The 13,735-nt window shown below is 45.9% G+C and overlaps 1 protein-coding gene across 1 annotated transcript in view; it reads right to left on the reverse strand.

Moving 5' to 3' along the window:
- Positions 1–265: 265 nt before the first annotated feature.
- Amfr (autocrine motility factor receptor) overlaps positions 266–13,735 on the reverse strand; it is a 40,604-nt gene continuing 27,134 nt past the window's right edge. The window contains exons 11-14 of the mRNA XM_027939051.2: positions 6,920–7,054; positions 5,630–5,713; positions 2,675–2,859; positions 266–1,837 (exon numbers count right to left, since the gene is read on the reverse strand). Of these exons, the coding sequence (XP_027794852.1) occupies positions 1,690–1,837; positions 2,675–2,859; positions 5,630–5,713; positions 6,920–7,054 (552 nt within the window). The 3' untranslated portion in view covers positions 266–1,689. The remainder of the gene's footprint in view (positions 1,838–2,674; positions 2,860–5,629; positions 5,714–6,919; positions 7,055–13,735) is intronic.

The raw sequence follows: 13,735 nt of genomic DNA on the forward strand, positions 1-13,735 counted from the left end.
CATACGTCTGAAACCTTAAGAACACAAGGAATGAATGTCACCTTTAATGACATGATTCAAGAAAATAAAATCTCCCTATTTTCCTTGAAAAGATGAATACAAGAGAAAGAAACACTCGGTGCTGCCTTCTCCAAATACAACAGGAGGTGAAATGCTCTCCTCCAGTTCAGAGATGAAAAAATCCCAAACAGCAGACTCAAAACAAAATGGGAATCGGTGCCTGCACCACCGAAAAACCTGCCTCAGAGTCCAGCCACACGACACATTAGAAGAGTTTCCTTTTTATTATTATTATTGTTTTACAATAAAAACAAATAGCTATGCTCTCAGCAAAACAAAACAAATTTTTTAAAAATCACAGAAATTTACTAACAGCATTTCAAGGTAAGGCTTTTGAAAGATTTATTGAAATAAATTATCTCTGCCTACATATTTACCTATCACCCTTTTTTCAATTACGTGTCAACATCCTAAAAACTTTCAGTTATGGAAAATACATTTACCTTTACCAATAATTTTAGATAATACTGGATTCTTCCAAAAAGGACTACCATAAACTATGCTTTCAAACATTAAAAAAAAAAAAACTTAATCCAATGGGACATAAAACTGAACTATGTAACCTATGATTGCATGTTTCAGATCCTTCAACACGTGAAGGATGCGAAGAGTCCACGCCCGGTCTGCCGCGAGGCACTGGGCTCACCATCCTACCTTTCTAAGTTGCACTAAACCAACAGGAACAAAGTGAAGGAAACGGAGGGCTCCAGGAAAGAAAGATACGGAAGGTATCTTTTATTTCTTCAACAACGCCCTCCACAGTCTACTCTTAACTCTTGCAAGGCCCACCCCTTCTCCAAGGACCACGCCCACGGGCTCTGGCATTGCCTCATTTAGTTGACCAACCTCAAACCAAAGCTTGCTGCTTGACCTTCCTCATGTCCACAGGGGGCAAGAAATGGGGAGGGGCAGGTCGCCCGAGGGCAAGCTCACTGATGCAGGAGCACCAGAGTGAACGGAAGTAAAGCCAGCTGTGGACCAGGGTGCGGGTCATTCCCTGGGTGTCCAGGGACAAAGGGGTCAAGGCCTCACATTCTGTATCCCTGGGCTTTCCCTCTCGACTCCAGGAGTCAAACCAGGAGCTCTCTGACAGATGCCCTGCTGGCCCAGGGGCCCTGGAACCTGTGGTCTGGCCTCTGGATCACTCTGAATGCTTCCTCACTAAGGACAGCAGTGACAACAGATCTCCTCCAATGGTGTGGGGTCGGGCTTGTGCTGTGCGTCTGCTCACCGAGTCTGTGTACCCTCCCCCAGTGCTCTTCCTGCCAGACACGGAGCTCAGGACTCCAGCGCCATGACGCATGCGCAAAACAGGAGCTGCAGCCTCCCGCTGTAGGCAGGTGGTGCCCACTTCCTCTTGATCGTCCCCACACCTAAGAAGTCCAGTCAACGCAGAAGAGATCATGCCTAGAGTTAAAATGTGCAGTGTTTCTAAGGGAAAAGAAATGTCACGTAGAAAGTATTACAAAGGAGGATTAAATCTGTCAGCTGTCCAAACACTATTAAGACACGTGCTTTATACAGCGCAATGCGGTCGGCCTGCTTCTTCGCACGCAGGCAGCACTGGGTAGGCCACTCCTGGTCGGGCGCAGGGCTCGGGAAGAGGTGGCTGAGGAAGATGAGGAAGTGCTAGGAGGTCTGCTGCTTCTGAAGCCTCCGCTCGGCAGCAGCGGCCAGCATCCTTCGACGCAGGGTCACGGGGTCAGAGGACGTGCCTTCTGAGGGGAGAAAGCTCTCTGAGGCCGAGACATCTTCAGAACTTTTATTCAAGAATCGCCTACGAAGACAAAAGTCACATGAGAGATGGAAGCTCTGGAACACATTCAGAATGTGGCTTCATTTAGATTTCCCCCTCTCCAGGCACCTCATGAAGCTGCCACTCAGAACCGTCCCATGGAAAGGACACCTGCTATCTGGGCTAGACATGGGCTCAGTGGCAGAGCGCTGGCCTCATCTGCATAAAGCAGATAAATCAACCCCCACGGGAGGGAGGGAAGGACGCCTGTCTCTGAACAGATGGGGGCTATCCAGTCTCAGCATCCTCTCATCTGCCCAAAGAAACAGCGCAGGGACCCACAGTTTTGTGTAGGGCCCAAAATCCACCCAGATGAACGCATGCTGGCCCTGTCCCCGGAACTGAAACAGAGAGCGCCTATCCACCCACAGGAACAGTACCAACCACGGTGGAACACAAGGTACTCAGACACTGCTGGTCTGAGATGCATAGTGGTCAAGAGGGACATTGGAAGCCAGATCGCAGGCCTAGGCAGTGTGAACCTCCCTGGGCCTCGGTTTCCTGGCTGTCCATTTCTCAAATGGGCATAAATAACAGTGCTCCTTCCCAGAGCTGGTAAGAGAACTAAGGTAATGAATGCGAACGGCTTGGGACACATGTGTGCATGTGGCTGCTATGTTCGCTTGAGATGACCGCCCCAAGGTACCAGCTGGCCTCAGTGTGGCCAGATCCTCTGCTGTTTCCAGAGGGGCTTGAAATCAGAGTTTTTAGGACATGCAATGGTTTTTCAATGCTGTCACCAGTTTAAAGGGGGCTGATGTGAGCTGGCACACAGGACCTGCAGCCCCTGGTTTCTGAGTGCAGTGGAAGGCAACTCACTTCCGAGCCTGCTGCAGGAGGTCGTCCTTGCGCTGGACCAACATGCGCTGTCTCTCATCAGCAGACTTGGAGAAGCGGCTCCCCCGGGCCTCAAAGTCTTCCACCTCATTGGACTCCATATCCACTTCACTGAAGTCCAAGTTCTCCTCCAGGCGAGGACTGAGGTCCAATGGCACACGCTCAGTCTGGACAGAGGGAGGAGCTGTGAGCACAGGCCACTCCCTCCCTAGACAAGGCACCCTTCAACAGGCGTAGTCTGGACTGGCAGCGGGGGGACTGCTTCCAGGCAAGGAGGCTGAGTCTGGGACACATGTATACTGGAAATTCGGGCTCCTTGAGGGCGGGCCTGTGTATGACTCGTGCTAGTAAGTCACACCGCGTTCAATATCATAAGGAAAGGACCGCCAGTATGAAAAACAGAAGCCATTCCAAACCGAACCCTTGGAATATGACAATAGGCAACTGCTAGCTTGCATCCTGAGAATTCTGTTCAATTCTACTAATTGCTCAAGACTTTAAACAAGTTTCATCACAGCTGCTACATGAAGTTTATACCTTCACTTAGAAAACAGAGTTGAATAGGTAGAGGGTAAATGCTAAGGACCTTTTCTAAAAAAACAAAACAAAAAACACAGAGATAACAGATTATGTGGTTCCTTGTGTAACAGGACTTAAAATGGGACATTTTCTTGGTTTTGGCTGAAGCTCCAGCGGCCAAGACAAGGCCTAAGTATCCTCAAGCAGATCTATGCCGCTCACACTCCCAGGTGCAGCCCACCACCCACTCCCAGGCCACCAGAAAGCTGAGGGCAGACTGTTCCATTTCTCAGTTGCTGAGGTAGGTGCTCCTCCATCAGCCATCCTTACCACCTCTCTTCCTGCTTTCAGCCAAGCCCGAAAGGGGACTTTAAGAGAGCCAAATGGCAGACAGCCTGCCTCAGTTCTCCTGGAGCTCCGGGGACACAGGGACAAGTGACTTGGGAAATCCAAAGGAAGGAAACTGGATGTAGCAGACCACAAAAATGGGTGGAGGCTGTGATGGGAGCAGGTTCTATATCCCCCAACTACAGGCAGACACTGTCCTGGGCTCAGGGGGGTCCTTGTAGGAGGGAACTAGTCTGAGATTGTAAAACAGAGACTTTCCCCAAAAGGACCACTTGGGGGGTAATATGACCCCCAGGACGGTAGGGGGGCACTACCCCTCCATAGAGGGCCTTAAGTTCAAGGAGAGTCTTACTGTCTGAGGAGGTCCTGATGCAAGCTGGGGCAGGGGAATAGTTGAGAGTTAACATCTGCCCACAGCCCCCCACATCCTGGGATCATAATGACCCACCCTAAACCTCCCCGAGCCTGACCCTAGAGGTTCTTAGAAAGAACAGCTAATTGAACAGAGGCGGTGGGAGAAAGAAAACCCAAGCCCCCCTCAGCCTCGCTCTGCACAGGCTTTCAGGCCTGACTAGCAGCCTGAGCCGGAGCAGGAAGATTGAACGGAAGGATGCGTGGGGCAGATGTGACCACTGGACCAGACTGAGGCTTTAATGATAAAGCCTTGTTATACAAGGACTTTGTACTTCCTGTGAAAGATAAAACATGTTACACAGCAATTTCCTTACAAAATAAGTACTTTCCTACACTATATTTTTAAAAATTCAGAAATCTTCAGGCTAACTCTGAAAACAAAGTTGGGGAGTAGGAACTGAAATTAAATGTGCTGTGATCACAGGTGCCCACAAACCACTCCAGAGTTCTTATCTCTGTTAAGCTAGCTATCCAAAAACTAAAAATGCGTAAATGGTCACCTTTTTCAGAAGGCACATGCCATTTCCAAACGATGCACCAATTATGGATATGGATATGAAACTTTGTCCTAGTAACAGGCCTGAGAAAGTCCTGGTACTTTTGAGTTTCCTATTTGCAGGGAAACCCACAAGAGGTGTGAGCAGCCTCCCTGTGGCTTGTCAGTGAAAGTCACTGCTTTCAAAAAGCCCTGGCCACATCAGGAAGCAGCAGCACCTCCTGTGGCCAGAGCTCCACGTGCAGGACGCTGGCACCCTGCCACACTCCACACGTGTGTACAGGACACCAGCTCCCTGCCACACCCCACATGTGTGTACACAAGGAGTCCCATGGCCAGAGCTCCACATGCAGGACGCCGGCTCCCTGCCACACCCCACACGTGTGTACACGAGGATGAAGGTGTTTGGCTATTATTTCAGTCTTTAGAGAAAGTGTTCTATAAATATGGTAACTGGCCAGGCATGTTGGCACCTGAAACCCCAGTGACTCAGGAGACTGAGGGAGGAGGAGCACAAGTTCACAGCTAGCCTGGGCAACTTAGCAAGCCTGGCTCAAAAAATAAGAAGGGTTGGAGAGTGAATGTAGCTCAGTATTTAGGGTGTCTCAGGTTCAATCCCTAGTAATGAAAAAAAGAAAGAAGTATCATAACTGATGGAGGAAATGGAAATGGAGTGGAGGTGCCAGCTAAGGTCAGGGGAGTATGCCTCTGCCACAGAGAGGGGCTGCTTCCCCAAGTGGGCATCCAGACAGAGTGGTTCCCAGACAGCCATGCCTCCCCCACCCCACCTGGCTCAGGAATCTTGTTTTGGCAAAATCCGTGGAAGTTCCTGGAAATCCTGAGTTGAGTAAACAAGGTATGGAGGACAGCACCTCAGTGGCTCAGGTCCCCAGGGAGTGTGCGCCTTGATCCACCCCCTGGGAGCCCAGGACCTGGTACCCTCACTCAAGCTGAGGGAGGCAGCGCTGGCCCGACGCCTAGGGAGTGGGCTGCAGCCCTGGGTGCAGAAAAGGCCTGCCCACAGGTACAGCTTGGTCTCCCCCTCAGAGACAAACACGGAACCCTTGCCCATTTCACCAGTGTCAAGGGTGAAGGTGACCACTGGCAGGGTCCACGCCACTCCTCCACAGTCCATGTGCTCTCTAGTGGGCCACTCTTACCTGAGGGGAAGCTTCTCCCTCCTCCTGGTCAGCGCTGGGCCTTTCCATAGGACTGTTCAAAGCAGGTCTGATGCCTTCTGCCCGCTGCAAGACAAACAGGACAGTGCCACTCAGAATGAAATAACAGGCACAGGGAAAACCTGGGTCCAGAGGGAGCCACGGTCCCCAGCACAGCCTGCAACCTTAGCAAAGCCTAGAGAACAAAAGAAATTGAAATGCTACAAAGGTAACACAAGGGAGCCCAAGGCCCAAACTGCAGCTCTCAGTGTGAGTTAGCAACTGGCCCCACGTGCAGGTGAGCTTTCAATAACAGTAACTGCCCAACAAGGATAATGCAGCAGGGAACACTGAGGAAACACTTAACCTGTGCATGGCACAAAGAAAATCCTGACCATTAACCTTACCCTCTGGAACAGGCTCTGCAGTTCCTCACTTCAGCCATGTCCCTTCAGGTCTCAGCACCTCCTCGCAGGCTGGCCAGTGTCTGTTCTACTACCTGAGGACTCTGTAGCCACGTGGGGCAATTCTGCCACCTCCAGAGGCAACCAGCAGCCAAGTCAAATAGCTGAGAAGTGGAGACTCCTAACAGCCTATTTGACTCCAAAGTCCATGCTCTTCACCTTTTCAAAGAGTTTCAACTTTCTGAATTTTATTAATAGATTTTTTTATAATTCTGTATACTGAAATTGAATCAATTTTTTGTAGATTATTCCTTATTCATTCCTGAGTTCTACCAAAAAGCTTGTCTATGTTAATATTTCTTGGAACCATCAAAGAGGTTATGTGATAGGCCAGGAGAGCTGACCTTTTTAGTACAAGTGTAATAATGTGCAAGGATGACTAGGGACAGATGGCATTATCTCCTAGAGCAGGGTCTGCTAACTACAGGCCCAGGGCCTTGTTTACCCCTCTGCCTATTTTTATAAAGAAAGTTTTCCTGGATCACAGTCTCACTTGTTCGGAACAGACTATATGCCCACAAAGCCTAAAATATTATCTGCCCTTTACACAAAAAGTTGTCCACCTTGTCCGATGCCACAACCTCCTTGACTGGCAAAGGCAAGCTTGTCTGGGGTGTGCATCTGTACAAAAATTTATCCATAGACCTTTATCTTTATCTATGATGGGTCTGTTCTCATTCACAGTTTGAAAAAAGTGAGGGAGTTTATAGAAACTCTTCAACAAACTCTAAATAACATTCAGTTATTAAGTAACCGAAAAAATTAATCTAGAGGAATTAATCTTTGTGAAGACAAAAACCACCTGTCATGCTTAAAATCCCAGTTTTACCTGTGTGGGAAAAGGTACTTGAATCCGTCCCTCTAAGATGTTGTCTGTTGTAATTTCCACTGAGCGCGTCAGCTGCAGGTCCTGCAGCACCAGGTGGTATGGAACCTGGGGGAACATCTCCTGAATCTGATGAGCCTGCAGGAACACACAGAGCCCTCAGCAAGGTCCCTCTCAAGGTTACTGCTGTGGTCATCACAGTGCATGGCAGGCTCTGGGCACCAAATCCAACATGCCTTGAAAGGACAAGTACAGAGGCCACCTCCACACGTAGATCACCTTCACACTGTTGTCCCTTTAGTACTGCTCCAGGATACTAGCATTAATTTCAAAATAGAGAGCAACAGAAATCAAGCTGGATCCCAGGCAGGCTCAAGTAGAATCTGTTTATTTTAAAGCTCAGTATATCTTGGGTATAAAAAGGGGCTTTGCTTTAAGATGTTAATTCCTAAAAAGAATAAACTTCTGATACACACAACATGGATGAAATCCAAAAGTATCATGTTAAGTGAAAGAAGCCTGACTCACACATGACGACATGATTCCCTTGATATGACACCTGGGGACAAGCAAAATCACAGGGAAAAAAAACTGATGAATGATTGCCAGGGACCAGGCACAGTGAGATGTGGGGGAGGAGGAATGATGTGTTCTGCATCTCGAGGGTGCTGACAGCTACACAAGCACACGAGTGGTTTTTACTGTGTAAATTACACTGCAATTTGGAAAAATATGATTATAAAGAATGCAAACTCCTAATATTGCCCTGGTGCTACAGTCCTCAAACTATATTCCAGAAACAGGTCAGTCCAGTTAGGGCTTAAGGCTGGGCGTGTGAGTAGCAGGGGACAGACAAAGGTCTGGGCATGCTACTGCCCATACTTTCATCGAAGCAGTTCCAGATATTTTTAGTATATGTGTATTTATTTCACAAATGCTTACATTCAAGGTTTTTACTTGTGGGAAAGTCTCACTGATTAAAAGAAAAAAAAGAATGAGGAGTGGGGAAAATTCGCTTTAGGAGCATAATAAACTTGGGACACTACCCCCAAGGAACACACTGCTGCACCCACAGACAAAGGGAGGACGTGGCTCAGCATCAAGGCCTTGAAGGAAGAGATGAGCAAAGCCAGCACAGGGCTCTGCTCAGAGTCACCTAACAGTGGGTGCTGGGAAGACAAACAGTATCCAGAAGGCCCTGGAGCTACCACAGCTCAGTGGGCCCCTTTTTAGAGTTGATGCAGTTTGGCTGTCGTTTAACCCAGGTCCAGTCAAAGCCAATGAGGGAGGAACTCATAAGAACCTTTATGCTTTATGATCAGATAAAATTCCTCTCAATCCTCAAACAGCTTCCTCCTCATTCCCCAAACAAAAAATGTCTAGGAGTCATTTTTCTAGTCTAAATCTTTTTTACCACAAAATCCAGTAAGCTAAATATTGGGTCTGAATAAAAAATGCAGGGTTCCAATAAGTCAGTTGTGCTAAAAATAGTTTGTTTCAAATCATCAAAGAACTGGAGAAAGAACAGCCAGGCCCTACCTGAGATCTCTGAACACACCAACTCCAAGAAGGCACTGCTCACTTGAAGGAGGTACACACCCATGAAACAGAGTGATCCCCCGCAGAGCCTCCGCAGCACCCACACAGGGCCTGCCTTGAGCCCCACACTCCAAACCACTATGCACATCACGGTGCTACCCTCACTTTCCACCTGGCTGAGGGGTTCATGGAGACTGCAGGAGTCATCAGAGGCCATGTCTCCTTTTCTTTATTCACTGAGATCAAAACCATTTACGGATGGGCACAGTGGCACACACCTGCAATCCTAGCCACTTGGGAGGCTACGACACGTTTGGGTAGCCTGTGCAACTTAGTGAGAGCCTGCCTCAAAATAAAATGAAAAGGGCTGGGGATGTAGCTCAAAAGTACAGCACTTACCTAGCACGTGTGGAGTTCTAGGCTCAATTCCCAGTACCATCAAAAAAAAAAAAAAATGATTTTTTAAAAATTTACTTTTGGGGGGCACTTTACCAAAGAGCCACATCCCAATCCTTTTTGAGACAGAATGAGATAGGGTTTCACTAAGTTGCTGAGATTGGCCTGGAACTTGCAATCCTCCTGCCTCAGTCTCCCAGGTTGCTGGGATTATAGGCATGTGCCACTGTGCCCAGCTAATAATGATCATCTTTAGGTATATAGTGTAAACAATATGCATATTGTTGTCCAACAGACCTGACGAGCTTTTTCGTCTTGCAAAACTGAAATTCTATCCACTGAACAGCAACCTTTTCCCTCCTCAGTCCAGCCCCTGACACCTGTTGTACTGTCTGAATTCACCTTCTGTAAATACAATTATACAACGTCTGCGTTTTGTGACTGGTTTATTTGGCTTAGCATACTGTCCTCAAGGTTTCTCCTAGTCATAGCAAGGGCCAGAAATTCCTTCTTTTTTAAGGCTGAACAGTATTCCACTGAGTGGTGTGCCACATTCGACCTGCTCATCTTTAGTAGGCATTTAGGCTACTTCTGCCTCCTGCCTACTATGAGCCAATTCTTTCTTTTTAAAATAAAGCTCATGCCCAGCCTGCAGCTACCTCCATCCCTCTTCCCAAACAGCAAAGTCCTCTCCTGCTCTGGTCCCAGTCCCACACTCCATTCTCAAGGGCTTTGCTTTCAACCAGCTGTGCTATCTGTTCTGCACATCAATCTCTGCTCCTTATTCACATATGCTTTAGAATCTAGCATTAAAAACAGACGCTGGGAAGAAAACTAAAACGAATAAAGTGCTGCAGGCTCACTGTGAACAACTGAGGGCTTAAAAATCCGGGGACCTGGAGATTAGGAACGCTACTCCCCCACCCCTAACACACACAATACTGTGAGATTTGCCTTCTGGAGCTCTGCCAGGTTCCTCCCCTAAGCTAAGAAACAGTCCTCCACCTTCCAGCAGGGGCGGGGGAAGAAACCTCTACAAAGCTCCCCAGTGCACCCCTGTTCCACGGCATGGTCCACTCAGGAGAAACTAGTTAACCAGAGCCCAACCGATCAGGGGGGGACAATACCCAACTCCAGATGGCACTAGCCTTCCATATAGGTGAAGGAAAACACCTAAATCCAGCCCTCTCCAGCTGTCCTGTGCCTTCCAAGGCCCCTTCTAAGGTGGGTTGAGGACAATGGTGAGAGGCACTTGAGACACTCAGCTCAGAGGCCAGGCTCACCAAGACTGGGACCTGATCAAGGACTAGACCTCTTCGCCTTCCCCACCTACATTAACCATGCTCCTTTGAAATCAAAAGCTCCAAATGGCTTTAACTTCTGAACTTAGAATGGAGACTGAGGGGCTGCCCCTGACCCAGTGTCCCAAGAACCTGAGGCTGGGATGTATTTCTGATTAACAAGCCACATCCTTGTCTCCTGTTTTTCTGTCCCTTCAAGCCTCCTTGATCACTGAGCCACATCTCAGCCCTATTTTGTACTTTATTTAGAGACAGGGTCTCTGAGTTGCTTAGTGCCTTGCTTTTGCTGAGGCTGGTTTTGAACTCACGATCCTCCTGCCTCAGCCTCCAGAGCTGCTGGGATTACAGGAGTGCGCCACCACACCCGGCAAGCCTCCTCTCCTCTTCTAAGAGTTTTCTGCATCCCTGAGTCCCCTAAGATGGAGATGTGAAAAAGGAAAAGGTCACCTCCATCTTCCTCAAAGCCAGCTTTGAATAAAACCTGTTCCCTTGTCAGCCTGCCTCCCATGTTTTAGTGGAGCATGTAGAGCAGAAGTCTCCTCCTGAGTTTCACCTTTTGCATGGTCCATCATGTCTGGCTATGAAGATGATAATCCTAGGTTAACTAAAAGACAGAAAGCAATCTGAAGAGACAGAAGCGGACATGGCAGGGATGCTGAATTATCAGAGTGGGAATTTAATTGATGATTAATTTCCACACTAAAATGCTATATCCCTCAGAGCCCTGATGCATGTGCTAAGTAGACAGCAGGAAAGAACAGATGGGCAATGTAAGCAGGGAGAGCCGGAAATCCTGAGAAAGAGCCAAAAAGAAACGCTTGGGATCAAAAATGTAACAGAAATGAAGAATGCCTTCCAAGGCTGACAGGTACAGGAAGAACCTCTAGGCTTGAGGATGCAGTGACAGAAACTGAAAACTGAAAAACAGAATCAAAACTGAAAACAACAGAGCAGAACACCTGCGGACTGTGGGGTAACTATAGAGAGTAAATCTGCATAAAGGGGACACTAGAAGAAGAAAGAGAAAGGAACAGAAAAAGTATCTGAAACAACGCCTGAAGTCTTCCTCAAATTAATGTAGACACCAAATCACAGCTCCAGAAGCTCAGAGAACACCAAGAAGGAAAAATGCCCCAAACCCAATACCTGGGCGTATCATTATCAAACTACAGAAAATCAAAGATAAAGAAAATGTTGGAAGAAGCCAGAAGGGAAAATCAGCCTATCTATAAAGGAGCAAAGGAAAGAACTACATTCAACCACTCAGAAACCACACAAGGCAAAGTGAAGTGAAATATTTGAGAGAAAAAAAAAATCCAACCCATAACTCTGTACCCTGAGAAGCTATCCTTCAAAAGTGAAGAAGAAATAAAGACATTCTCAAACGGAAATGGAGGATGTGTGGCAACAGGCCTGCCTTGCCAGGAGGGCTGCAAGAAGCTCTTTAGAGAGAAAGAAACTGATCGAGGTCAGAAACTCGAATCCACATAAAGGAAGGAGGGGCATCAGAAGAGCAAAAGTGAAGGTGAAATAAAAACTTTCACTTTTCTTACTCTTAGTTGATCTAATAGATAACAATTTGTTCAAAATAATAATAGCAACAATGTATTTAATTATGAATGTGTATGATGCATATATATGATCACATAAAGGTAAAAGCAATGAATGACAGAGAGGGAAGGGAGAAATTTAGACTGTTTTGCTAATTTCAGTGGCACAGTGCAATCTCAGCTACTCAGAAGGCTGAGGCAGAAGAATCAGAAGGTAAGAGGCTAGTCTTGGCAATTTAGTGAGACCCTGTCTCAAAATAAAAAGTAAAAAGGATGAGGAACATGGCTAAGTAGTAAAGGAACCCTGGGTAAAATCCCCAGTACTAGACAGAGAGAGAGACAGAGAGGGAGGGAGATAGATAGATAGATAGATAGATAGATAGATAGATAGACAGATAGATAGATGATAGATAGATAGATGTCAGTTCTTCCCAACTTGATCTACAGAATCAATATAATCTCAATCAAAATCCCAGCAAGCTATATTGTGGATATTGACAAACTGATTATTGGTAATCTGACAGGCAAAAGACCCAGGATGGCTGATACCAAGTTAAAGGAGAAGAAAAAGCAGGACCTGATTACGCAACTTGAATAAGACAATACGGTATGTGTGAAAGGACAGACAGACAATGGTACAGAACAGAGAACCCAGAAATAAATGTACATAAATAAAGTCAACTATCTTTGAAAAAAGAACAAAAGCAATACAATAGAGCAAAGATAGCTTTTTTAGTAAATAATGCTGGAGCAATTGGGTATCCACATGCAGAAACGTGAATCTAGACACAAACCTTGCACCCTTCCCCAAAATATAAACCTAAAATATACCAAAGACCTAAGTGTGAAATGCAAAGATGTAACATTCCTAGAAAATAATACAGTTTTTGAGGAAAACTAGATGATCTTGGGTATGGCAATGACTTTTTAGTTACAACACCAAAGGTACATTCATGAAAGAAATAATGGATAAAATGGACTTCATTAAGGGGCTGGGGTTGTAGCTCAGTGGTAGAGCACTTGTCTAGCATGTGTGAGGCACTGGGTTCAATCCTCAGCACCACATAAAAATAAATAAAGGTATAAAAAAAAAACCATTATAAAAATGTTTCTAAAAATGGACTTCATTAGAATTAAAAAGATAATGTCAAGAGAATGAGAAAACAAGCCACAAATTGGGAGAAAATATTCACAAAAGGCACATCTAATTAATAACTGTCACTCAAAATATATAAAGGAGGACTGGGGTTGTAGCTCAGGGTACAGTGCTTGCCTAGCATGAGTGAGGTACTGGGTTTGATCCTCAGCACCACATAAAAATAATAAATAAATACAATAAATGTATTGTGTCCATATACATCTAAAAAATTAAAAATATACATATACAAAGAATATAACACTCAATAAAAATAGAACACAATCTGATTAAAAGCTAGGTCAAAGACACCCCCCAAAGAAGATAATCAGATGGCAGATAAACACGAAAACTTGCTCCATATTGTATGTCATCAGGAAAGTACAAATAAAAACTTTGTACACAGAATTTTTGTGTAGCAGTACACACCCAGTAGAGTAATCAAAACCTGGAACAGTGACAACAAATGCTGACAAGAGTACGGAGCCACAGGCACTTGTTCTCATTGCCAGCGATAATGCAGAAGAGTAGTTACTCTGGAAGTCAGATGGGCAGCTTCTACAAAACTAAACATACTTTTACCATTGGATGGTGCAGCCTAAATTTATCTAAATTTAGATAATTTGGAATTTATCTAAATAAGTTAAAAACTTATGTCTCTATAAAAACTTGCACACAGATGTCCAAATATAATTACCAAAACCTGGAAGCACCAAGATGTCGTAAGTGAATGGATTAATAAATGATTGTATATCCAGATAATGGCATGTCATTCAATGCTAAAAAGTAATGAGCTATCAATCCATGAACAGACATGGAAGAACCTTAAATACAAACTACTAAGTGAAAGAAGCCAATGTGGAAAGTCCTCCAGCCTGTTTCCCCCAAGGCTTACCCA

This window comes from Marmota flaviventris, chromosome 18, assembly GCF_047511675.1.
Source record: "Marmota flaviventris isolate mMarFla1 chromosome 18, mMarFla1.hap1, whole genome shotgun sequence".
Lineage (NCBI taxonomy): Eukaryota > Metazoa > Chordata > Mammalia > Rodentia > Sciuridae > Marmota > Marmota flaviventris.